Here is a 24,641-nt window from a genome sequence, read left to right as displayed (position 1 = left end):
TCACAGGAGGCTTACCCAAGGAAAGAGGTATAAAAAGACCCTCTCTGCAAAACAGCAAAGTGACCACATTGCTCCCCTTTCTTAGTCTTAAGACAGATTAAGATAACTGATGACTACTTTCAACACTCACTTTAGGCACAGAGGTAAGTAATTGGGAATATCCAGAAGACTGTAATGATGAGACCGCAAGCATCTATCAGTACCTGAGCTTCCGCTCCCCGAATCTTTACATGTGTAGTTTTGGTTGAAAACACTGTATCACTCAGAACGCAATTTAGTACTGATTACTTTTCCTATGGCAACTTTCACATCCTTATTTCTTAAACTGTAAATCAGTGGGTTTAGCATGGGGATGACAACTGTGTAGAAGACAGAGGCTATTTTGTCTGTGTCCATGGAGTAACTGGAGCTGGGTCTGAAATACATGAACAGGAGCGTGCCGTGAAATATAGCCACAGCAGTTAAATGGGAAGCACAGGTAGAGAAAGCTTTGCGTCGCCCCTCGGCTGAGTTCATCCTAAGGATGGTTGCTATGATGCAGATGTAGGAGAGGAGGACAGTGATAATGCTGGTCCCCACAACACAGCTACTGGATATGAACAGCATTATCTCATTGATGGATGTATCTGAGGAGGAGAGGGCTAGCAAGGCTGGGAAGTCACAGAAAAAGTGATCGATGACATTAGAACTGCAAAATGATAATCGAAATGTACAACAGGTGTGGATTGCTGAATCTACCAAACCTTCCACATAGACAACAGATATTAGCTGGGTACAGAGTTTTCTGGACATGGAAACTGTATAAAGAAGTGGATTACAAATGGCGACATAACGGTCATAAGCCATGACAGCCAACATTAGACATTCCACATCTGCAAAAGTCCCCCAGAAATACATCTGCATGGCACACAAGTCAAATGGAATCCTTTTATGCTCAGATAGGAAATCAGCCAGCATCTTGGGAGAGACAGCAGAGGAGTAGCAGACATCACAGAAGGAAAGATTGCTCAGGAAATAATACATGGGTGTATGCAGTCTTGGGTCCGCCTTGATCAGCAGGATCATCCCGACATTGGCAATCACAGTCACACCATAAACCAGCAGGAAGAGCAGGAAGAGGCCCTGCTGCACATGCCTGTTGTCTGACAGTCCTCGGAATGTGAAGTCAGGAGCCACACTGCAGTTCTCAGCAGTCATCCCTCAGGTATGTCGGGAAATTCCTGGCTGTGAAAGAGGAAATGGAAGTGGAGGTAAATATATCAATTTACTACTTTTATAGATAAACTCCGGGTCCTTTTGTAGATTTCAGTAATCAAGGAAAGAGACAGACCTTCCTAGGACTGCATGAGGCCAACAGACTCTGAGAAATATTCTCCAATTTTATATAAATGAAAAAATAATGTTGCCAACAATGCATTTGCAAAGCACTGTGCAGTTTTACAGTGCCCTTGCAACTGAACTAAATCAGACTGTTTCCAATCCAACTTGTGTACTATTTATGACCATGTTTGTGGCTTTTCTGAGGGCTGAGATGTAAAGAATTTGCCTGCAATGCAGGTGACCTGGGTTTGATCCCTGTGTTGGGAAGATATCTTGGAGAAGGGAATGGCTATCCACTCCAGCATTCTTGCCTGGAGAATTTCATGAACAGAGGATCCTGGTGGGCTCTACAGTCCATGGGGTCGCAGAGTCAGGCATGACAGGATGACTAACACTTTGCTGCTTCTGTCTAACACTAACAAAATGATGTGCTCTGAGCGAAGCAAGGGTCTCACAATTAGGTGGTTCACATAACTTGTCTTCTGACAAGATTGCTGGGTGTTTTGGCTTGTTTTGTTTTTCAGTGATGTAGAAATGTTGTTCAGAGAAGGCGCTGGCACTCCACTCCAGTACTCTATCCTGGAAAATCCCGTGGACAGAGGAGCCTGGTAGTCTGCAGTCCATGGGGTCGCTAGGAGTCCCACGCGACTTCACTTTCACTTTCATGCACTGGAGAAGGAAATGGCAACCCACTCCAGTGTTCTTGCCTGGAGAATCCCAGGGACGGGGGAACCTGGAGGGCTGCCGTCTCTGGGGTCGCACAGAGTTGGACACTACTGAAGCGACTTAGCAACAGCAGAAATGTTATATCCTGTGTTAGAGAAGAGTAGTAAGTAAGAAGCACAGGTGATGAATATATTGCTCTATAATTTCCCCTTTGGAGAGGGCAGGACGATAGCCAGTTTCTGAATATAAGAAGTCTTCACTTCCCCATTAACCTCTCAAGTCCTTCCAACCTCAGCATAGGAGGGATAGATGGTTCATGATTCAGGACCTGCTGGGACAGAGAGGGTGGTGATTTTTGGAAAAGAGGGCGCAAGGGTCTCTATGAACTAAATGCTGAAATGCTGACCATTCTTCTGCTTGGAAGTTGCAGTTATACCAGGGAGATAATGAAGAGCATTTGAGATCCAGTTGCAGAGATGCTGGTAGCAAGGGTCATAGAGGCAAGAAAGAAAGCTTGGTTTGCTGCATGAGTCCTTTCTGCCCTAACCTACTCTCTTCCACACTTTGTATTCTGCTATAACGGTTTTGTAAGACACATAGCATAAATACTGTCATGGTCAGACTTCTGTAACCTCAGAGACATTCACATCTGAGCTGTGGCCCCACTCCAGTTCCCTAAAAATTTTAATATTGTTTGATTATTTTATTTGAGCCATGTTTCTCTTCAGTATCACTGAGTTCTGCCTTTCTTTGGTTTAAGAATTATTTGTCTTTGGAAGGACAATGGAATTCTGTGTCCCACTGTTATATTTTACCCAAACCAATTGTGTGATATATAATGTCATCAGTTAGCCAGTTCAGTCACTCAGTTGGGTCTGACTCTTTGTGACCTCATGGACTGCAGCACACCAGGCCTCCCTGTCCATCACCAACTCCCAGAGCTTGCTCAAACTCATGTCCACTGAGTCGCAGATGTCATCCAACCATCTCATCCTCTGTCATTCCCTTCTCCTCCACTTGTCCTCTTATGTTCTAGGAGAATTTAAAAAACAGGAGTTGAATGTAGATGAGTGATAGAGAAGAGCTTTGGAACAGTGGTCTAGTAATCACTGTGCAGGTTTCTAACCCTAGGACTTAACTCGTATATCTGCTTAGAAAGACATAATTAAGCAAAAATACTTTCCTTTAAAGCTTTTATACATGTTATATATAATGTATAACAGGTAAATTTTTAAAATAGTAAAATCATCTGACCATTTCCATAATGCATGTTTGCTCCTTTTTTATTCCCTAGTTACATGTACTTAAAATAAACAAGCTGTACAACTAACTAAAATAAAAATGTGTGTACTATTTCATATGTTCCTTTGTTTATAGAAAATACCTTCTTTCAAAAAAGCATTAAAAAATAAGGAAATCTCAAATATAAATCAAAGAAACAACAAGGATATCAGTACCTGTCCCAGAACTCCTGACTAGTTCGGTGCATGCAGTTCTGTCTGCAGGAGGGCTCAGCACTGCCTCCTGCCTGACCCAGATTATATAATCATCTCTGAGTCTGCTCCCTGGGTGGTGACCCCTTAGTCTCTCAGGAATAAGTAACAGATATGATGTAATGTATCACCTGCTATTTCATACAAGTGAGCTGATTGCACATGGAACATAGACCTTTAGAGAAGTATGTCTTTGGTCCCCCTCTACCTTAATGTCCATATTGTACTTATTCAGAACTAGTGAATGCCTCTGATCTGCAAGCAATTTCCAGTTCACCAGTCCTTACCTTGCCACTTAGTTTTCATTCACTACATTAGAAAACAAATGCATACCCGTTCACCCTCACACACCTACACAGACGCACAACCACCAACACTCTCCATTAAACACATTCATGAAACAAAGATTTTGTAAAAACATCAAAAATCTCAACATATGTATATTCCGTAGGGATAACTAGGAGTTTCCTACACTATTTCACTTTTAGCTTTTAAATAAAAATGATGTTAGGCTTATGTGTGTGTACAGGGAAGCCTGATGTGCTTAAATGCATGGGGTCGCAAAGAGTTGGACACAGTGACTGAATAACAGCAAGGCTTTTTATGTTATGTCATGATTACAGTCTGTTAGAAATAGTTTTAATAATTACTTAATTGGCATTGATCACTTCCATTATATGGCAAGATTCATTAGTATAAAAGCAGATGGAGGCACCATGAAAGCAAGCCCACATAGAGTGCAACAGCAACTTAGAAAACACTAATTTTCAGAAAATTAATTTAAAAAAATTAACACATATAAGTACTGAAGAAACACAAATTTGACAAATGAAGAGTCTGAGAATGTTCCACAAATAAGGAGTATTAAACAGAAGTTTAAGATATAAAATGAAACTTGTGGCATTTAGGAAATCATATATGTTGCTAGGATTGGAAGATAGGATAAATACAAACGGAATCACACAACATTAGTCAAACCAATTTTGATTTTCATAAATTATTGTGTATATGAGCAAATTTTCATGAAACCATTTTTTATTTTCACATTTCATCAGAGCCTCTTTCACATCTTTGATCTGTAGGCTGTAAATCAGAAGATTTAACATGGGAATCACAAGGGTATAAAACAAGGAGGTCATTTTGTCTTTGTCTAGAGAGTAGGAAGTACTTGACCTGAAATGCATGAAGAGCAGGGTTCCCTAGAAAATTGCCACAGCAGTTAGGTGGGAGGTGCAGGTGGAGAAAGCCTTGAACCTCCCTTCAGCAGAGTGGACCTTTATCACTGCTGGGATGATGTAACAGTAAGACATAAAAGGACCTGAAAGGGTAATTGGTTCAGCGAAGCCCAAAATGAGAAATATGACTAACTCACTGACCTGTGTATCTGAGCAAGATAGCAAGAGGAGAGGAGGGACGTCACAGAAGAAATGGTTAATTTCATTTGACCCACAGAAGCATAAGTGGAAGGTTAATATTCTATTTATCAAAGCATCTATAACTTCCACCATATACACCCCAGCCATCAGCAGTGAGCACACCTCGCCAGCCATCCTGACTGTATAAAGCAAGGGGTTGCTAATAGCCACATACCGATCACAGGCCATGACTGCCAACAGTAGCCACTCAGAACCTGCCAAGGGACAGGAGATCAGGAATGGCAGAGCACAGCCATAGAAGGAGATAGATTTGTTCTTGATGAGGACGCCTGCCAGCATCCTGGGACCAGTGTCTGTGGAATAGCAGAGGTCATTGAAGGAGAGGTGGCTGAGGAAAAATACATGGGTGTGTGCAGCTGGGAGTCTGTTCTAACTAAAACAATCACACTGAGACTTGCAACAAGAATAATGAGATAAACAACCAGAAATGTGGTAAATAGAGTCACTTTGATTACAGGGCTACTACTAATTCCCAAGAGAAAGAGTGCAACTTTCCCCATCCATTCTTCTTTATTCTTCTTGTAGAAATGCTCCAGAAATGACTGAGACAATGACAGACCCAAGTTTTCACTCTTTTTGAGACAAAGTATTATCTGTAAACCAGATATAATTCATTTCAGTGCATTTTATTATGAGAAAATAGCCCATACAAATTTCCTCACTGTCTGATTTTAAAAGGTTAAGTGTGGGATAAGAGTTTTGAGAAAGTCTGACTCTAAATTTGGATGTCAACTATGAGGTATGTGACTAGTTGGAACCTTCACTGCTTTATCTCAGCAATCAGTTCTTACTGAAAGCTCATTGCATGTCAAAGATAATATGAAAGTAACACTTGAAGACAAGGTTGAAGTATCCAACCTTATATTTTAAAGATACCTATCCAACTATGAATACAAGTGATTATACTTCTTGAGTACTTAAGAATCATAATGTGTTTATTTGTTTGTTTGCTTGTTCAATCGCTAAGACGTGTCTGGCTCTTTCAACTCAACGTTGAAGCCTACCAGGCTCCTCTGTCCATAGGATTCACCAGGCAAGGACACTGGAGCGGGTTGCCATTTCCTTCTCCAGGGCATCTCCCCAAATCAGGGACCGAACCCCCATCTCCTGAACTACAGGAGGCTTCCTTACCCTTGAGCCACCTGGGGGGGGGGGCCTAGTTCACTTATTATTGTGTATTAAATAATGGCAGAATTAACTATCTCTGATTTTGAAAGAATGAACAATATGGTTATTACTGTCTCTGCTCTACTCTTTAATGTAAATATTGAGCATTAGATATATTTTAGTAAAATTTTCTCCAGAAATATTTTGCTGCTTTGCCACATTATTATTACTTACGTGAAGGAGCAGTCTGGTGCCAAAGGACATGTCTCTTGACCAGATAAAGAAAAATTCTAGAAACAAGCAGAAGCAAGACACTTCAGCTAATGCATTTTCATCCCTTTAGATTTTAACCTGGCTTGTTCATTCAAAATAGATGGGACAAAAGTAACAAACATATTTGATATGAAGTGAATTCGCTCAGTTGTGTCCGATGCTTTGTGACCCCATGGACTATAGCCTACCAGGCTTCTCAGCCTGTGGAATTTTTCAGGCAAGAGTACTGGAGTGGGTTGCCATTTCCTTCTACAAGGGATCTTCCTGACCCAGGAATCGAGCCCAGGTCTCCCGCATTGCAAGCAGATGCTTTACCATCTGAGCCACCAGGGAAGCTAGGCTTCTGTTTGTGTGTACGTTTATATGTATGTTCATGTGTGTACTTGTTGTCTCTGCTTTTTAATATGCTGTCTAGGTTGGTCATAAGTTTCCTTCCAAGGAGTAAGCATCTTTCAAATTGCTGCAGTCACCATCTGCAGTGATTTTGGAGTCCCCAAACCCCAAAAAGTCTGCCACTGTTTCCCCATCTATTTTCCATCAAGTGATGGGACTGGATGGGCCATGATCTTAGTTTTCTTGTTGAGCTTTAAGCCAACTTTTTCACTGTCCTCTTTCACTTTCATCAAGATGCTCTTTAGCTCTTCACTTTCTGCCATAAGGGTGGTGTCATCTGTATATCTGAAGTTATTCATATTGATAAATACTGATATGATAAATATTGGTAAATGGCTCATAGCACATTTCTAAAGAGGGAGATATCCAGGGAGGTGAAAAGTTGCTGTTTCTGTCTTTAACACAGAACTTTGTGCTTATTGAATTGTTGAACATTCATATCACTATTTTTTTTTACAAATATAGTTATACAGCCAAAGACCCGTATGTATATCTATGTTTTCTACACTGAACATATACTCAAATCTATCATTTGATTGTTATGTCATATTTGATCTTAAGTATTTCAGTGGCAGGGGCTTCTCTGATGTCCCAGAAAATAAAGAATCCACCTGCAATGCAGGAGACATGGAAGATCTCTTGGAGGAGGAAATGGCATGTTACTCCAGTATTCTCGCCTAGAGAGTTCCATGGATAGAGGGGACTGGCGGGCTCCACGGGGCCGCAAAGAATCAAACACGCCTGAGCAACTAGGTGCACACACACATTTCAGGGGCAGGGATGACGGGATCAAGATGCAGGAACGTGACTGCAGCAGAAGTCCACTGACGGGGCTCCCAGGGCGCAGTGGTGAGGAATATGCCTGTCAGTGCAGGGGACACAGAGACACGGGTTCAGCCCCTTGGTGGGGAAGGTCCCCTGGAGGAGGAAATGGCCACCCACTCCAGTATTCTCACCAGGAGAGGTCCATGAACAGACGAGCCTGGCAGGACATAGTTCATGGTGCCACAAGAGTCGGACACAACTCAGTGACTGAGTACACAAACACACATCGGCCTTCTACACACTGTCGTTGATAACACTGCAGATGTGTGATGACATTTTAAAATCAGTCATTGGTGGATATATGAGATGCAAGTGACGTAAGAAGGGGAGTATAGTGATGAGGATCGAAGCAGACAGGGTAGGACCCACCAAAGTCTTTAGTGTAGACTTCTTCTTTTGCAAAATCTCAAGATAGAGGAGTTATTATACATTCTTGTGTATTTTTTTATTTTAGTTATTGATTCTTAAAGTAATTTTCCCATAATTCGTTATTCAACCATGCAAGTTCTCAGAAAGGCAGAATCAGTCAGTAGATTCCATTGTTGGCCTTCCATTTAATGGGCTTAATTTTTTTCATTTTTATACCACAAAGTATATCTAATAAAATGGTTCCATTGTAGATGAAATTAGTGTTTAGATACTATAATAAATTTACATCATGTAGGTGAATGTCGGTTTTTCACAGCAATCTATTGACACTCTATTTTGCTTGGAATTTAATACACTTCAATGATTTTCTGCCATATTTTTGCTCGTAAGCAGCAATTCCAAAAGAGTTTGCACAAATCAATGAAATACATAAGAGATAGATTTGAAGTTTTTTTCTGAAACAAGAATTTTCTGTAGGTTTTTATTCACTGTGTGATCTTTCCCTAAAATGCCATAATGTCAAACAAAGGCCTGCCTGAGTAACAGAGGCATTTTTTAGACTTTACTTATATCTAGAATGTTTTCACATAAGAAAATTTTATAGGGCAGTTTGAAAACCTAAAACATCAGTGGCTTTTAGCTTTATAATTTTAATAGATAATTAAGAACGTCTTTCAGTCTTGTAAGGTTGTTCAAATATATGACAACGTCCACCCTTTCTCAACAAAATGATTTAGCTCTAGCCTTCAAGAAACAAAAACAAAAAGGTCAACGCTCAGAAAACTAAGATCATGGCATCTGGTCCCATCACTTCATGGCAAATAGATGGGGAAACAGTGGAAACAGTGGCTGACTATATTTTTTGGGGACTCCAAAATCACTGCAGATGGTGATTGCAGCCATGAAATTAAAAGACACTTACTCCTTGGAAGGAAAGTTATGATCAACCTTGACAGCATATTAAAAAGTAAAGACATTACATTACCAGCAAAGGTCTGTCTAGTCAAGGCTATGGTTTTTCCAGTGGTCAGGTATGGATGTGAGAGTTGGACTGTGAAGAAAGTTGAGTGCTGAAGAATTGATGCTTTTGAAATGTGATGTTGGAGAAGACTCTTGACAGTCCCTTGGACAGCAAGGAGATCCAATCAGTCCATCCTAAAGGAGATCAGTCCTGGGTATTCATTAGAAGGACTGATGCTGAAGCTGAAACTCCAATACTTTGGCCACCTGATGCGAAGAGCTGACTCATTTGAAAAGACCCTGATGCTGGGAAACATTGAAAGCAGGAGGAGAAGGGGCTGACAGAGGATGAGATGGTTGGATGGCATCACCAACTCAATGGACATGGGTTTGGGTGGACTCCGGGAGTTGGTGATGGACAGGGAGGCCTGGCGTGCTGCGGTTCATGGGGTCGCAGAGAGTCGGACATGACTGAGCGACTGAACTGAACTGAAATATTAACAAAAAAAAGAAAAAAACTAAGCCAATGGCATCCAGCCCCATTACTGCAAGGTGAATAGAAGGGGAAAATGTGGAAGCAGTGACAGATTTCCTCTTCTTGGGCTCCGAATCCCTGTGGATGGTGACTGCAGCCACGATAGCAGAAGACCACTGCATCTTGGCAGGAAAGCATTGACAGACCTGGACAGTGTGTTGAAAAGCAGAGACATTACTCTGCCAACACAGTCCATAGAGTCAAGGATATGATCTTCCCAGTGGTCACATATGGTTGTGGGAGCTGGACTGTAAAGAAGGCAGAGTGACAAAGAATTGAAACCCTGGAACTGTGGCGCTGGAGAAGACTCCTGAAGGCCCCTTGGACAGCAAGGATACCAAACCTGTCAATCTTAAGTGAGATCAACTCTGAATATTCACTATAGAAGGACTGATTCTGAAGCTGAAGCTCCAATATTTTGGTCATCTGATGCGAACAGATGACTCATTGGAAAAGTCCCTGATGTTGGAGAAAATTGAGAGCAGAAAGAAAAGAGGGCATCAGAGGATGAGATGGCTGGATGGCATCACTGAAGCCATGAATGTGAACTTGTGCAAACTCTGGGAGATGGTGAGGGACAGGGAGGCCTGGTGTGCTACAGACCATGGGGCTGCAAAGAGTCAGACACGATTGAGCGACTGAACAACAATAATGACAGCATGATGATGCACGATACTAATGTCCTGTCCTTTGGTCTTTATAACGATATTAATGTCCTGTCCATTGATCCTTATAGCCTTCTTTCCTTCCTTTTATCGAAGCTTTATTCAGTTAAAATTGACAAATAGTACATATAAGGTATTGAAAATTAAGCTCTGATTTATTGTGAAATGGTCACCACGGTATGGTTAATAAATGATTCATTAATTTATACAGTTAACATTTTGAGTGTGTGTATAATGAGGACCATTAAGATCTACTCTCCTGGCAAATTTCAAGTTTATAACACAGAATTAGTACCTAGAGTTGTCATATACATTGGATCTCCAGAACTTATTCACTAAATAATAGTAAGTTTGGTCATTATTACTGATTTTGCCCACCTTTGAGACCCTGGAAAAAGCGATCAATCTACTCTCTAATTCTATGAGTTTGAACTTTTAAGATTCAACATGTATGTGAAACTCTACAGTATTTACCTTTATCTGTCTGCCTATTTTAGTCAGCATAATGCATTTATGGTTCTTCCATATGTGGTAAACAAAGCTTCTTGAATTCTAAAAGACACTGTCTTGTCCCTCTCAAGACCCATCTAATTGTCAGATCCTCTGCCCACTATCATTTTATCTCTCAAATAAAATAATTATTAGATCTAAGACTGAATATATTGATCAAAAGATATACTAGTTTTAAATTTCATCTTGAATTTAAAATCCTCATTTTTTTCTTTCATAATGATTTTGAGATTTCTTCTAAGTTATATAGCTATTTAATCAATTAATGATTTTTATTAGCATTAGCTTATATTCATTGGTATAGAAAGTACAGTGTATGCCATAGAACATAAAGAGACTCGAAGATTTCTGAGGAAATACAATAATTCTTAAGGGAGCTGAAATATTATTCAAACAAAAACATAACTCAGAAAAATTTGAAAAAAGTAGAAAATTCTGGAAAGTTTTCATCAAAGGGAAAGAGCCATATGCAAATTCTTGATACATGAAGTATGCAGTATTTCAGAACTAAAATATTTCTAAAACTTAGACTTAATAACAACAAATTCTCATCTGAACTATTTAAGACAACTTTGTTTCTCTTGCATCACGCAGTATAAGTTTATAAAAACAAAAACCACAATATGTGTGTACTTGTGACTATAAGAGTTTGTGAAATATAAGCCTTTAAAATCATATTTAAAGTTTCAGTTTTTCCAGGGCCTGTTTCACATCCTTGTTCCTTAGGCTGTAAATCAGAGGGTTTAACATGGGAATCATGAGGGTGTAAAACAACAAAGACATTTTGTCTTCATCTAGAGAGTAGGATGAACTCGGCCTGAAATACATGAAAAATACAGTCCCCTGGAAAATTGCCACAGCAGTTAGATGGGAGGCGCAGGTGGAGAAAGCTTTGAACCTCCCTTCAGCAGAGTGGATCTTCAAGACTGATAGGATGATATAACAATAAGAGACAAGGACTCCTGAAATGGAGGTCAGTTCAACACAGCCAAAAAAAATGAATAATGCCAGTTCATTGACCCGTGTATCAGAGCAGGAAAGGGAGAGAAGTGGAGGTAAGTCACAAAAAAAGTGGTTAATCACATTTGACCCACAAAAGCATAAGTGGAATGCTAATGCCGTGTGTATCAAAGTGTCTGTCATTCCCAGCAGGTAAACCCCCGCCATGAGCAGGGAACACAGCCTGCTGGACATGCTGACCGCATAGAGCAAGGGGCTGCTGATGGCCTTGTACCGGTCATAGGCCATCACTGCCAGCAGGAGACACTCACAATCTATAAAGCTAGAGAAGACCAAAAATTGCAGAGCACAGCCATAGAAGGAGATTGATCTCTTTTTGGCTAAAAGGTCCACCAGCATCTTGGGGCCAATGGCTATGGAATAGCAGAGGTCACAGAAGGAGAGGTGGCTGAGGAAAAAGTACATGGGTGTGTGAAGCTGGGGATCCATCCTAATTAAAATAATCATTCCAAGATTTGCCAAAAGGTTAATGAGATAGATAATAAAAAGCATGATAAATAAGATCATCTTAACTTCAGGCTTATCTGTAATTCCCCACAATATGAACTCAGTTAAGGATGAGCAATTTCCTCTTTTCATTCTTCTGTCTTCTTGTCTAAACTTTTGAGGAAATGAACAAGAAAATGATACACGTAAGGGAACCACTTCGGGGCATTCACAAAATATCTGCAGGGAAGAGCACAATTTATTTCTGCAATGGTCTTTTCAAAATATGTTCAGCCTGGTGTTTCTAACACCAGTGTTTTTTGCACACTATTTTGAAGATGTGATGAGATATCAATTCATCCAAATATCCTTCTTGATACAAGGAAGGTAGCGCTCAGAGAGCCTGAAGAGCTCATGACAGCAACCAGTCAATCCTAGAGGAAATCGGCCCTGCTTATTCATTGGAAGGACCGACTGATGCTGAAGCTGAAGCTCCAATACTTTGGCCACCTGTTGCAAAGAACCAACTCATTAGAAAAGATCCTATTGCTGGGAAAGACTGAAGGCAAAAGAAAAGGCAGCAGAAGATGCGATGGTTCGATAGCATCACCAACTCAACTGACGTAGGTTTGAACAAACTCTAAGAGACAGTGAAGGACAAGGAGGCCTAGAGTGCGGCAGCCCACGGGGTCACAAAGAGTCAGATATGACTTAGTGACGGCACAGCAACAACATGGACAGTAACATACCTCAGAAATGACATCTGGATTTACACAGAAGTTTCTCAACTGCCTAGCTCGGATATTTTTATTATTATCAGATTGGTAGCAATACCTCTTTAAAGAATGCCCGTTGATCAAGTCATTTTCTGAGTGTGTGCCCGAATGCATTCCCTGATGCTAAACTCTGTTTGACTCGTTGTGTCCTCATGGACTGTAGCCCTCCAGGCTCCGTGTCCACGGGATTTTCCAGGCAAGATTCTTATCCCATGGAGAAGAAGCCTGGTGAGCTGCAGTTCGTGAGGTCGCAACGAGTGAGACAGGACTTAGCGACAGAGCATACACTCAGAAGATGACTAAGTCAGTGGGCATTCTTTAAGGAGGTATTGCTATCTACTTGATAATAATAAGAAATATCCGAGATAGATAGTTGAAAAACTTCTATTTCTAGATGTTGTTCCTAACTTAACTACTGCCATAAGCTCTTTAATTTCTCTGAGCACTGTATCTTTGTATTGAGAAGGATATTTAGATGAATTGACATCTCGTTACATTGCCAAGGCGGTGTGGAAAAAACACTGATGCTAGAGACAGCAGGCTGAAAGCATATGGCTGACCACTTACTATGCTGGAAAAGTTCCTTGGATACAAACATTTATTTTCATCATCATATGGCACATAAAACATAATTTAAAATATTAATTGTTAGTGTTACAATCTCTTAGTACACCATACACTGATAACAATGAAAATAATTGTTATTGATCCTAGTCTTTAGTGTTTAGTGAGACATGAAATAAGTAACATTGAAACCTTCTCTAAAAATCCGTCACTGCTTTGCCACACGACTTATTATCTATTTATAGAGTTTCTGCTGCCAAAGGAGGAGTCCCTTGAACAAAGAAAAATGCTAAAATGAAGTGAAAACCACAGAATCTAACACCTACTATTGCATCTCTTTGGATTTTAATGGACTTTTGTATTATAAGAGTGGAAATAGGTTTAGGAACAATAAATGCCTCTATGATACAAAGGTTTCTCTGTCTAGTATGTATGCATTATGTGTCTGTCATACATTTGCATGCAGATTACATGTCTCCAATGTATATGAGAACATTGCGTGTGTAAGGAATTCTTTCTTTTGACCTTAGTAGCTATGGGGCTTCACATGAAGATGAATGTGCACATTTTAATTTTTAAATTCACTCGTACATTATATTTTAAGTAAAACAGAACATATCCACCAAGCCCCCTTTAAATTCACCTATATGCTACTCTGATTATAAAAGGAGTAATATCTTTCCTATAAACCAGAATCAAAATAAATTAATTTAATAGTTATATTATGGATATTAACAAGCACAGAATCTGCCAGCTCTGAGAAGAAAATATGGTTCCTGAACATTAAATTATAGAATGTATTCAACTGAGTAAACAGGTATAAAATGTTTTATTTATAAATTGATTTTCCTCCAAATGGGAATGTTTTTGTCCTATGTTCTTTAAATCAAGACCTCAAAACTTACCTGAGATGAGCTGGTCTTAGGTAGCTGAGCAGTAAGCAGATAGCATTTTATTTTACCAGGTACTTTGGGACTTAAATCCCTGGGCCACTGCCTCTGGGTATTGGTGTTGTACAAACATGTCATTAATTATGTTTCTGCTTTTGCATATTGGCTCATGAATTCAGGGACAAATTTAACACAGGATGACCTTGTATACATCAATATTGTTACTAAATTAATCTAGCAAAAGGGGGGCTTCCCTCTTAGCTCAGTTTGGTAAAGAATCTGCCTGCAATGCAGGAGACCCGGGTTTGATTCCTGGGTTGGAAGATCCCTGGAGAAGGAAATGGCAACCCACTCCAGTACTCTTGTCTGGAAAATCCCATGGACACAGGAGCCTGGCAAGCTACAGTCCATGGGGTCCCAAGGGTTGTAAACGACTTAGTGACTAAACCACCACCACCAAGGATGAAGCAGTGTGAGCTAATATAGAGAGAAATGTTTCCATAATATATGAAGAAAATATTTAAAATATTTAGAAACCTTGTATATATGACAAAGAACTTGTATCCAAATACATGAACTTTAATCAATAGTAAGAAATAAAAAACAAACAAAAAAAAGTGAGCAAAAAAAAAAAAATTGAACAAATACTCAACAAGATAAGAAAGAAGCAAGAGGTTAATGCTTAAGAATTTCATTCTTATGTGAATCAGTGGGTATGAAGGCAATGGCAATGAAGCCACAATAAGATAAGATGACCTAAATGTTAATGGGCTGAAATTAAATACTGATCATAACTAATTTTCTGTTTCATCTGAATTCTCATTTGCGAAATACACAGGGTTTCTTATCGGTTTGGGTGTTTTCTCAGTTATTTTCAATTTTTTTGTTTGTTTGTTTTTCTACTTTTTTCCTTATAAATCTGAGAAGTTATTTATGCTAAAATTCATAAATGTAGTACCTATATAATTTTGTAAAAGTGATTCTTAATGTCAATTTTTAAAAATGCCTTTGTATATGTCATTGTCATTCTTGCCTATGAGGAGCTCAACACTAAAATGCCACCTGTAACCTGTGGAGATATCATTGAGGCAAATCTCAAACCACAATATAATTGCTAATAATTTTCCACTAAAATTAAGAAGGGTTCCCAGGTGGCTCAGTGGCAAAGTATCCAACTGCCAATGCAGGAGACTCAGGAGACATATGTTTGATCCCTGGGTCAGGAAGACCCCCAGAGGAGGAAATGGCACCCCACTCCAGTATTCTTGCCTGGAAAATTCCATGGACAGAGGAGCCTGGTAGGCTACAATCCAGGGGTTGCAAAGAGTTGGACATGTCTGAGCATGCACACACACACACATACACACTCACAGAATCAAGAAACTGATTATGTTTCAAAAGTGTTTTGCTATCATTATTTACTTCTCTGTTACACATATGGTGTATGTACAATTGTTCTCAATCCCTTAATTCTACTCCTATCCAAATTAATTTTTCCCTCAGGTACATCCCTGTCTTCAGGGATGCAAAAATCCCTTGGGTTGCATTTTGTTCAGCCAGAAGCAAGTGTTAATTTTTTAACAGGCCTGCTCCTCAAAAACACGTGGACTAACATCCTTTCTATCTTCCCCCATATAACAGTTTAAACCCAAGTTTGGGTAGCTACATTATTAATTGCAAGGTGGGTAACCTAAAATATCTCCCAATGGGATTGGTGCTTCATTAAAAATGGAGCTTTTAAGTAATCAAAGAACATCTTAAGGAGAAAATGTATGCTTCAGATACAAATGAGGGACAAAAAGGTCATTATTTGGGTTTTTCCTGGTGCTTCTGCTGACATGAAAACAATTTTATGTCAGCAAACACTACCCAAAGATGACCTTTTTCAGAATATAATGGTCAGTTCCCCCAACCTTGAGTAGAATGACAGAGAGCTCACTGCATGGTCCAGGTCAAAGTCCAGGAGCGCCCCCCGCTGCTGAGAGGGTGACCGGGAGGGTCCGGGGGGTGGACAGATGCAGTACTGTCCTACAAGCAAGGCAGCGCTTTCAGTGATACAGAGACCGAGGATTTCCTGAGATGCTCTGGTGATTATGCTCACCTCAGTTTCACTGTTGTAGCCGCGCGTTCCGGGAAACAAACTCACTCGGAAGGACAATGCAGATCGTGGAGTGCAGTTTATTACACCGGCGGGCCCAAGGCAGAGTCTGCTCTTAGCCAAGGGCCCCGACCAGCACTTGTGAAAATCTTTTCTGCCCCATGTGTACGTCTCCGAACCCACCAGCCCAAATTCCTTGAGACTTACATAAACTAAGGAAGGGTAAATAAAATCCCAATAACCCCATGTGCCATGTGCTCAGGCAGTTAAACAATTAGCCAATAATCAATAAGCCCGAGGTTACACTCCGATAGGTACAGAAAAATGTATGGCCTGTCTGGAGGAAGGGGTGATTAGTGTATGTGCTCTCTTAGGCGAGGAGTAACCTGGATACGATCTTCAAGATTCCCCTGTCTGGGGCGGGGGTGTGGGGGTCTTATCCTTCTGTTGTCATTTCCATAGACATTAAACTCAGAGTTCAGAGTCCATTGGAGAGGTGGCCGAGCATGATCAGCATGGATAGGCCTACGATGGAGTCCAGGCCCTATGAATTCCTTCTTCATCATAAATCTATATGAACAATCATTTTATATAAGAACATTTTAGACTTAAAAATAAATATTATTATTTTTTATAATCTCATAGAGAAAAAAAATAAAGAGGGTGATTTTAACGTATAATATAAATACAGAAAAAAATTTCTATCTAAAAATGCAGACTGCAAAAAATCTTTCAAATATAGAAAGATTCCTGCACGCAGAACCAAAAAAAAAAAAAAAATTACTAGATTCTCAGAAACTGTCCCTACATCCATCAGAAATTGATTTTCAATATGATATGTGAGTTTGTTTATTTTTAAGGTACATAGTTGAGATCATACAGATTTTACACTTTTATGTCTGACATTTTTCACTGAAGATTATGTTTGTGAAGTTTTCCCATGCTCTTGTATGAAGTTATTCTTTCTCATTGCTGTGTACTTTTCCAGCATACAAACTTATCATAAACTCATTTGTCTAATCTAAAGCAGTAGTCAGTAAACTTGACCTGTTAAGTTTTATTGGAGCTGTGACACACCATTTATTCATGTATTATGGATGGCTACTTTTGTGATAGAGGACAAAACAGTTTAGATATACCAAGATTTTATGGTCTACAAACTCTAAAATATACACTATTAAATACTTTCAGAAAAGTATGTCAAGTCTTGATCTAATGTGTTAAAAGAAATGAGTTGCTTTTGGTGTTACACTACTGTAATTAATACAATGGTGAACATGTCTATACATGCCTTTTGGGTGCATATTTACTCTACTCTTGGACATACTTCTAGGAATAACGTTTTTGGTCCTAGGACATTTATGCGTCCAGCTATAGGAGACTCAGACATAGAATTTTACCAAGTGCAGTGTCAAATCTCAATCTACTGTCAAGGCATAAAAACCGGTTGTTTCACATCCTCAACAGTAGTAGATACTTGTTTACTATTTGGTATGTAAACAAATACTTTTTGCCGTTTGGTAAATGTCAACACAACTGTTAACATTTTATTTCACTTCCGTTTACTTCAGCACTAATAAAGTTGGATATCTATCCACTTCTATAAGTGAAAGTTTGCAGTCTCGAGCCATGAGCTACTCCAGGATTCGTGACCTCCAGAGGAGAGGATTTTGATCTGGAGTCAGAGAGGAGGCTTGATCACTTGAAGTTTTTGTGTCATAAAGTTTTAATAATGTATAAAGGGATGGAGGAAGCTCTGACATAGACTCCATAAGGGGGCAGAAAGAGTGCCCCACGTGCTAGCTTTTAGCAAGAAGTTATATATCTGTTGAAGAATCACCTCAAAACTGAGAGAGTTGCATCAGCCCTCTCTCCCACAACATGCATTTTGAGACAGCACAGAATGCAAGGTGAGTCATCCCCAGCCGTAAAACAATTGACATGAACCCTAAAGAAAGGCAGATTTCCAAACAAATACATAGCTTCATTAACATAGTTTAAGAGAACATTTCCATGAGTAAGACGTAGGGATTTGTTGAGTCATTATCAGTTCAAGGTTTGAGAAAAGTTAAGCCCAGGCTGAACCAGGGGTCTTCCTGACAATACACAATTTAAAACAAACCTTCTTTTAATTTTGTATAGAGAAGGAACAAACAAAACAAACAAACAAAAAGCATCTGCCAATTGCAGTTTATTTCCTCTGCTTGGGGATCCCTAGCCTTCCTGCCTGTTACCCTCTCATTAGGAGTCCATGAGATATTGAACTTGGATAACAGGGCATGTAAAACAGCTGTTTTTAAAAGATTTTGGCCTACTAAAACTCACAGTGTCTTCATGGCTTCATGTAACTGACAATGCAGGTTGAGCGAGTGAGTGAAACTCACCCAGTCGTGTCCAGCTCTATGCGACCCCATGTACCATACAGTCCATGGAATTCTCCAGGCAGAATACTGGAGTAGGTAGCCATTCCCTTCTCCAGGGGATCTTCTCAACCCAGGGATCAAACCCACGTCTCCCTCATTGCAGGCGGGTTCTTTACCAGCTGAGCCACAAGGGAAGCCCTAGAATACTGGAGTGGGTAGCCTATCTCTTCTCCAGGGGATCTTCCCGACCCGGGAATTGAACTGGGGCCTCCTGAACTGCAAGCGGATTCTTTACCAATTGAGATACCCGGCCTATATGCTCAGATCAACTCTTTGACTGAATGTGAAGTGACTCTTTTTTCTTTTTTTCATATTCTTTCCAATGATATAGATGGATTTATGCTACAGTAAAGCCATAGCTTATAGAGGCAGATCATATCGCCTGAAAAGAGCCTTAGCGGTAATATAGCTTAAATCCCTCTTCTACACAGGGTGATCTGAGGGATAGAAAGCAAGAATGAGGTATTTAGAGTGGTGTTCCTGCCTGGTTCATAGCATGGTTCTAACAAAAGAGAAAGACATCCAGGGTGGTTAAAGATTTTTGCCTCTAGCTTTAGCCCAGATCCTCCTACTTACCGGTGTGTTGAACGTTACTACTTTTCTACCTGTAACGAGTATACCTGTACAGCCAGTAACAAGTATGAGTCTGTCTGTCCTCTGCATTAGACCTTTACCAAACCTAACATTTCTTTGCCATTTTCAGGTCAGTTCAGTCTCTCAGTCGTGTCTGACTCTTTGCGACCCCATGGACTGCACCATGCCGACTTCCCTGTCCATCCTCAACTCCCAGAATTTGCTCAAACTCATGCCATTGAGTTGGTGATTTCCATGTTTATGCTAAAGAATTTCAGTGGCAAGGATGAAGAAAGAGGTCAAGATACAGGAATTTGACTGTAATAGTAAATCATTACATATGTGTTTGATAAATTGCATTTGCACAATGATATTTTCCATGAGTCACTGGTGCATGTATAAGGATAATGTGATGTGAAGACATTAAAATGGTAAAGAATGAAGAATACTGAAATTGACAGGCTAGAATAAAGTTTTTGATAAATTGTTCCCATTTTTTTCACAGATTACTGTCAAGGAAGAAGAAACATTTTGCCCAAATTCCTATCTGAGTTAGAAATTATCTAAAAAAAGAAAATTTCCATAATTTCTCATTAATTTCTTCAATATGAGGAGAGGAAGCCTACAATTAACTGAATCAATCAGTTCTATTTTTGGAATTCCATTTAATGGGCCTAAAATTTTCTTCTATTTATATATTCCTCACTAGATACAATGAAATGGGCTAGTATTCATATTGAATTAGTCTTTAGATGCTGAGATAAAACTGATCATATATATGATGATGGATTAATTAGATCCATGTTTATTAATCTCTGAATTAATGGTAGTCCACTGACACCCTATTTTAACTATATTTCTGACTATATTTGTTGCCATTTTGCTGCTCATAAGCAACAAGTCAAAAGAAGTTTGAGTGAATTGATAAAGTATGCCAGGAGCACACATATTTAAGTCTTTTATATTATGCAAGAATTATCCTAATTTTTTCACTATGATAATTTTTCTTATCATGGCATAGTGCTTTACAAATACCACTCTGAACAACAGAGGGATTATGTAGGCTTTATTTTTCCATTCTGAAGTATTGTCACATAAGAACATTTTACAATGGCAGCAAGAAAATTGAAGACCATCAGAGGCTTTTAATTTTATAATTGCAATGGATAATATGTCTCTTTCAGTACATCATGGTATTTTAAATACATGGCCACATCCTAGCTTTCTTAGCAAACTAATTTAGTGCTTTAGCCTTCAGGAAACCAGATCAAAAGCAGATGAAATAGTCAACTAGCAAGAACTTAGAGTTTATTCTTTCTAGTGAAATTAATAGGCATGTCTTCACTCATAGGAAATAGATGGGGAAACAGTGAAACAGTGTCAGATTTTATTTGGGAGGGCTCCAAAATCACTGCAGATGGTGATTGCAACCATGAAATTAAAAGATGTTTACTCCTTGGAAGGAAAATTATGACCAACCTAGATAGCTTATTAAAAAGCAGAGGCATTTCTTTGCCAGCAAAGGTCCATCTAGTCAAGGCTATGGTTTTTCCAGTGGTCATGTATGGATGTGAAAGTTGGACTATGAAGAAAGCTGAGCACTGAAAAATTGATGCTTTTGAACTGTGGCATTGGAGAAGACTCTTGAGAGTCTCTTGGACTGCAAGGGGTTCCAACCAGTCCATCCTAAAGGAAATCAGTCCTGAATATTCATTGGAAGGACTGATGTTGAAGCTGAAACTCCAATACTTTGGCCAAATCATGTGAAGAGTTGACTCATTGGAAAAGACCCTGATGCTGGGAGGGATTGGGGGGCAGAAAGATAAGGTGCGACAGAGGATGAGATGGCTGGATTGCATCACCAACTCAATGGACGTGAGTTTGAGTAAACTTGGGGAGTTGGTGATGGACAGGGAGGCCTGGCGTGCTGATTCATGGGGTTGCAAAGAGTTGGACACGACTGAGTGACTGAACTGAACTGAATTTATAGTCTATTATCTTAATGTCCAAAGCCATTTTATGGACCTTGCAAACAAACATGTGTATATGTGTTCAATATGTTAACTATATTCTGATATACATTTGTAAGCTACTTATCAAACCCTTGTTTAATTTTGCACTACTGACATATAATTAGCAGTGAAAAAATGTTGTCTTCTGTTTTTAGTTTATTATATATTTGTTTATTTGATCTTCCAGACAACACGTAATGCTTTGTTTATATAATGCAATGCTCAAAAGCAAAGAACTCTGATAAACACAGTGATATAAAGTAATCTTTTAAATAGGTGGTTTTTTGTGAACAACAAAGAGACAAAGAGGAGTATTTAACCAGAGCTAAGAGTAAGGAAAATGGGAAGGAAATTGGTGTGCAGAGAGTCACAGAAGAATCTACAGCTGATAATGAAGCACAATTATGTACTTTACTATGATTCTGTCCACTGTCCCTTAACTTCTTTTACTCCTTTTTTTAAACTGTATTCAGATAAAATTGACAACACGCTTATGATATAGGACATGAATATTTAATATATGTGTACATTGTGAAATAATTGCTACAATAAAGCTAGTTAGCACATACATCAATTTACATAGCTATCATTTTGAGTGTGCATACCATGAAAAGCTTTAAGAACTACTCTCTCAGCAAATGTCAGTCTTACAATACACAATTTTAACAAAGTCACAGTGCACATTAGACCCCAGAACTTATTCATTGAGCAACAGAAAGTTTGTAAACTTTGATCAGCATCACCCATTGCTCCCACCGTTCAGCCCGCAGCAATATCCAATCTATTCTCTGGCTCTGTGTGGTTGACCAGTTGGATTCTACGTGCTTGTGAGACGCGTACAGTACTTGTCTCCCTCTGTATGAGTTATTTCACTTAGCATGTGCTCCTCATGGTTCTTCCATGTCGTAGCCAATATGACTTCTAACAGGCATGGACTCGTACACTTCAAGATCTGAGTAACTGTCAGATCCTCTGCCTACTATTTTTTCATCTCCCAAATTGAATCCTTTTCTGATTTGACTGAATATCCAAAGATGCATTTTCTTTAGACTGGTTTTAGATATTTTTACTCTTGAATAATAGACCACTATGGATTATCTCATGATGAATTTCAGGCTTATTATGAATTACTTGACTATTTAGTTAATGCATTGTTAATACTAGCTTATATTTAATTGTATTTAAACTACAAGATGTATTGTAGTACATGAAGAACTGAAAAGCTCAAAGATCAATGAACAAAATGCACTCTATATCTTAGTGTAATTTAAATAGCGCTTGACTAAAAACTGAACAAAATTAGTATATTGAAAAAGTCAGAAAATTTTTTCCCAGAAACTGATGCTGTATACTAATTCGGGAAATATAAAGAAGCATGGCAGGTGGGGGAAATAGCAATATACTTCAAATAGAAATTATGTTTCTCATGTAACCTACCATTTAATTTTAATAAATCAACAATCACCATATATGTATGGATGTGTATGTGTGTACATACACAAAATATAAAATTTTAAAACCACTTATTCTTCAATTTTTTCAGGGTTTGTTTCACATCCTTATTTCTTAGGCTGTAAATCAGAGGTTTTAACATGGGAATCACAAGGGTGTAAAACAAAGAGGTCATTTTGTCTTTATCTAGAGAGTAGGAAGAACTTGACCTGAAATACATGAAGAGCATTGTTCCCTGGAAAATTGCCACAGAGGTTAGGTGAGAGATGCAGGTAGAGAAAGCTTTGATCCCCCTTTGGCAGAGTGGATCTTCAAGACTGATAGGATAATATAACAATAAGAGACAAGAACTCCTGAAATTGTACTCAGTTCAATGAAGCCAAAAGCAGTAAATATCACTAACTCATTGACCTGCGTATCTGAGCAAGATAGCAATAGAAGAGGAGCAACATCACAGAAAAAGTGATTAATCTCATTTGACCCACAGAAACATAAGCGGAAGGCTAATGTCAAGTGTATCAACGTCTCTGCTATACTCACCAGGTAAACCCCCGCCATGAGCAGGGAGCACAGCCTACTGGACATGCTGACCGCATAGAGCAAGGGGCTGCTGACGGCCTTGTACCGGTCATAGGCCATCACTGCCAACAGGAGACACTCACAATCTATAAAGGTATAGAGCACCAGTAATTGCAGGGCGCAGCCATAGAAGGGAATTGATCTGTTCTTAGCAAATATGTCCACGAGCATCTTGGGGCCAACTGCTGTGGAGATGCTAAGGTCACAGAAGGAGAGGTGGCTGAGGAAGAAGTACATGGGTGTGTGCAGCTGGGGATCCATCCGAATCAGGGTTATCATTCCGAGATTTGCCAGAAGAGTAATGAGATAAACAAGGAGAAACATTGTAAATAGGATCACTTTGTTCTCAGTGTTATCCGTAATTCCCAAGAAAATGAATTCAGTTAAGGAGGAACAATTCTCTCTTTCCATTCTTCTTTGTTCTTGTGTAAACTTTTGGAGAAAATGATCAAGAAAATGATACTTGCATGTGTAACACTTTTCGGCATCTACAAAATGTCAAAAGATAGAATATCTTCTCTGTAAGTGTCTTTTTATACTTAGAAAATTATTCACTCATGCACCCACTCTTTAAAAAGGCATGACTCTCTATTTTGCAATAATAAAAAAGTACCTGAGAAAGACCTTTGAGAAATTGGATGTAAATCTAGATGTCATTCATGAGGTTTTTTACTTTCTGTAAGCTCTTCTCTGAGTGTTAGTTTCTTCATCCCAGGGAGTAGATTTAGAGAAATTTAACTCGTTACCTCTTGAGAAAAACCTAGAAGAGACACCAGTGTTAGAGAGACCAAACTGTAAGACATAGGACTGAGCATCTATGATGGCTGAAAATAGTCACTTAGATACAAAAAACAGTAACAATTTTTATGTTTCTCAAAAAAGAATAATTGGTTTCGGAGAATTTGACTTAGTTTGAGAAACAGTGAGTATATCAATGACTAGTAATAAAAAATAATTATATTCCTGATTTTAGTTTATGTTATGTTCAGTATTTGCTTCGATATGAATTAAGTATTATTGAGCTGATTTTATAGAAATGTATTCTTGCTTTCCCTACAATGCTAATTACCTCTTTGTGGAGTGGTAGTTGTCAAAAGGTGAATCTCTTAACAAGTGGAAAAAAGAGCTAAAAGGAAGTGAAAACAACAGAATTTATTGTATGATTCGCATCATTTTAGATTTTAAATGGCCTGTTAGTTACTAAAGTGGAAATAAGATGAGGGACAATAATGTTTCTAAAATGCATAGACTTTCCTCTTTGTTACATGTGTGTATG

General features: G+C 39.0%; 2 protein-coding genes and 1 pseudogene across 2 annotated transcripts; all 3 read right to left on the bottom strand.

Moving 5' to 3' along the window:
- Nucleotides 1-258: 258 nt before the first annotated feature.
- Nucleotides 259-1,197, bottom strand: LOC136175423 (olfactory receptor 5AP2-like). The gene has a single exon (XM_065945719.1). It carries the CDS (start codon nucleotides 1,195-1,197, stop codon nucleotides 259-261), a length of 939 nt encoding a protein of 312 aa, XP_065801791.1.
- Nucleotides 1,198-11,230: 10,033 nt separating this feature from the next.
- On the bottom strand, nucleotides 11,231-14,923 carry LOC136174882 (olfactory receptor 5W2-like). The gene is made up of 2 exons (XM_065945144.1): nucleotides 14,911-14,923; nucleotides 11,231-12,162 (listed from the first exon to the last, which is right to left on the bottom strand). Exons 1-2 carry the CDS (start codon nucleotides 14,921-14,923, stop codon nucleotides 11,231-11,233), a joined length of 945 nt encoding a protein of 314 aa, XP_065801216.1.
- Nucleotides 14,924-22,847: 7,924 nt separating this feature from the next.
- Nucleotides 22,848-23,782, bottom strand: LOC136175029 (olfactory receptor 5W2-like; annotated as a pseudogene).
- Between the last annotated feature and the right edge of the window lie 859 nt (nucleotides 23,783-24,641).

The sequence above is a fragment of the Muntiacus reevesi genome, chromosome 9, assembly GCF_963930625.1.
Source record: "Muntiacus reevesi chromosome 9, mMunRee1.1, whole genome shotgun sequence".
NCBI lineage: Eukaryota > Metazoa > Chordata > Mammalia > Artiodactyla > Cervidae > Muntiacus > Muntiacus reevesi.
The sequence above is the reverse complement of the archived record's forward strand: the minus strand, read 5'-3'. Positions and strand labels throughout refer to the sequence as shown.

What these genes read in the sequence shown, in the direction of transcription:
- LOC136175423 (XM_065945719.1), bottom strand. Translation starts at nt 1,197, where the DNA reads ATGACTGCTGAGAACTGCAGTGTGGCTCCTGACTTCACATTCCGAGGA.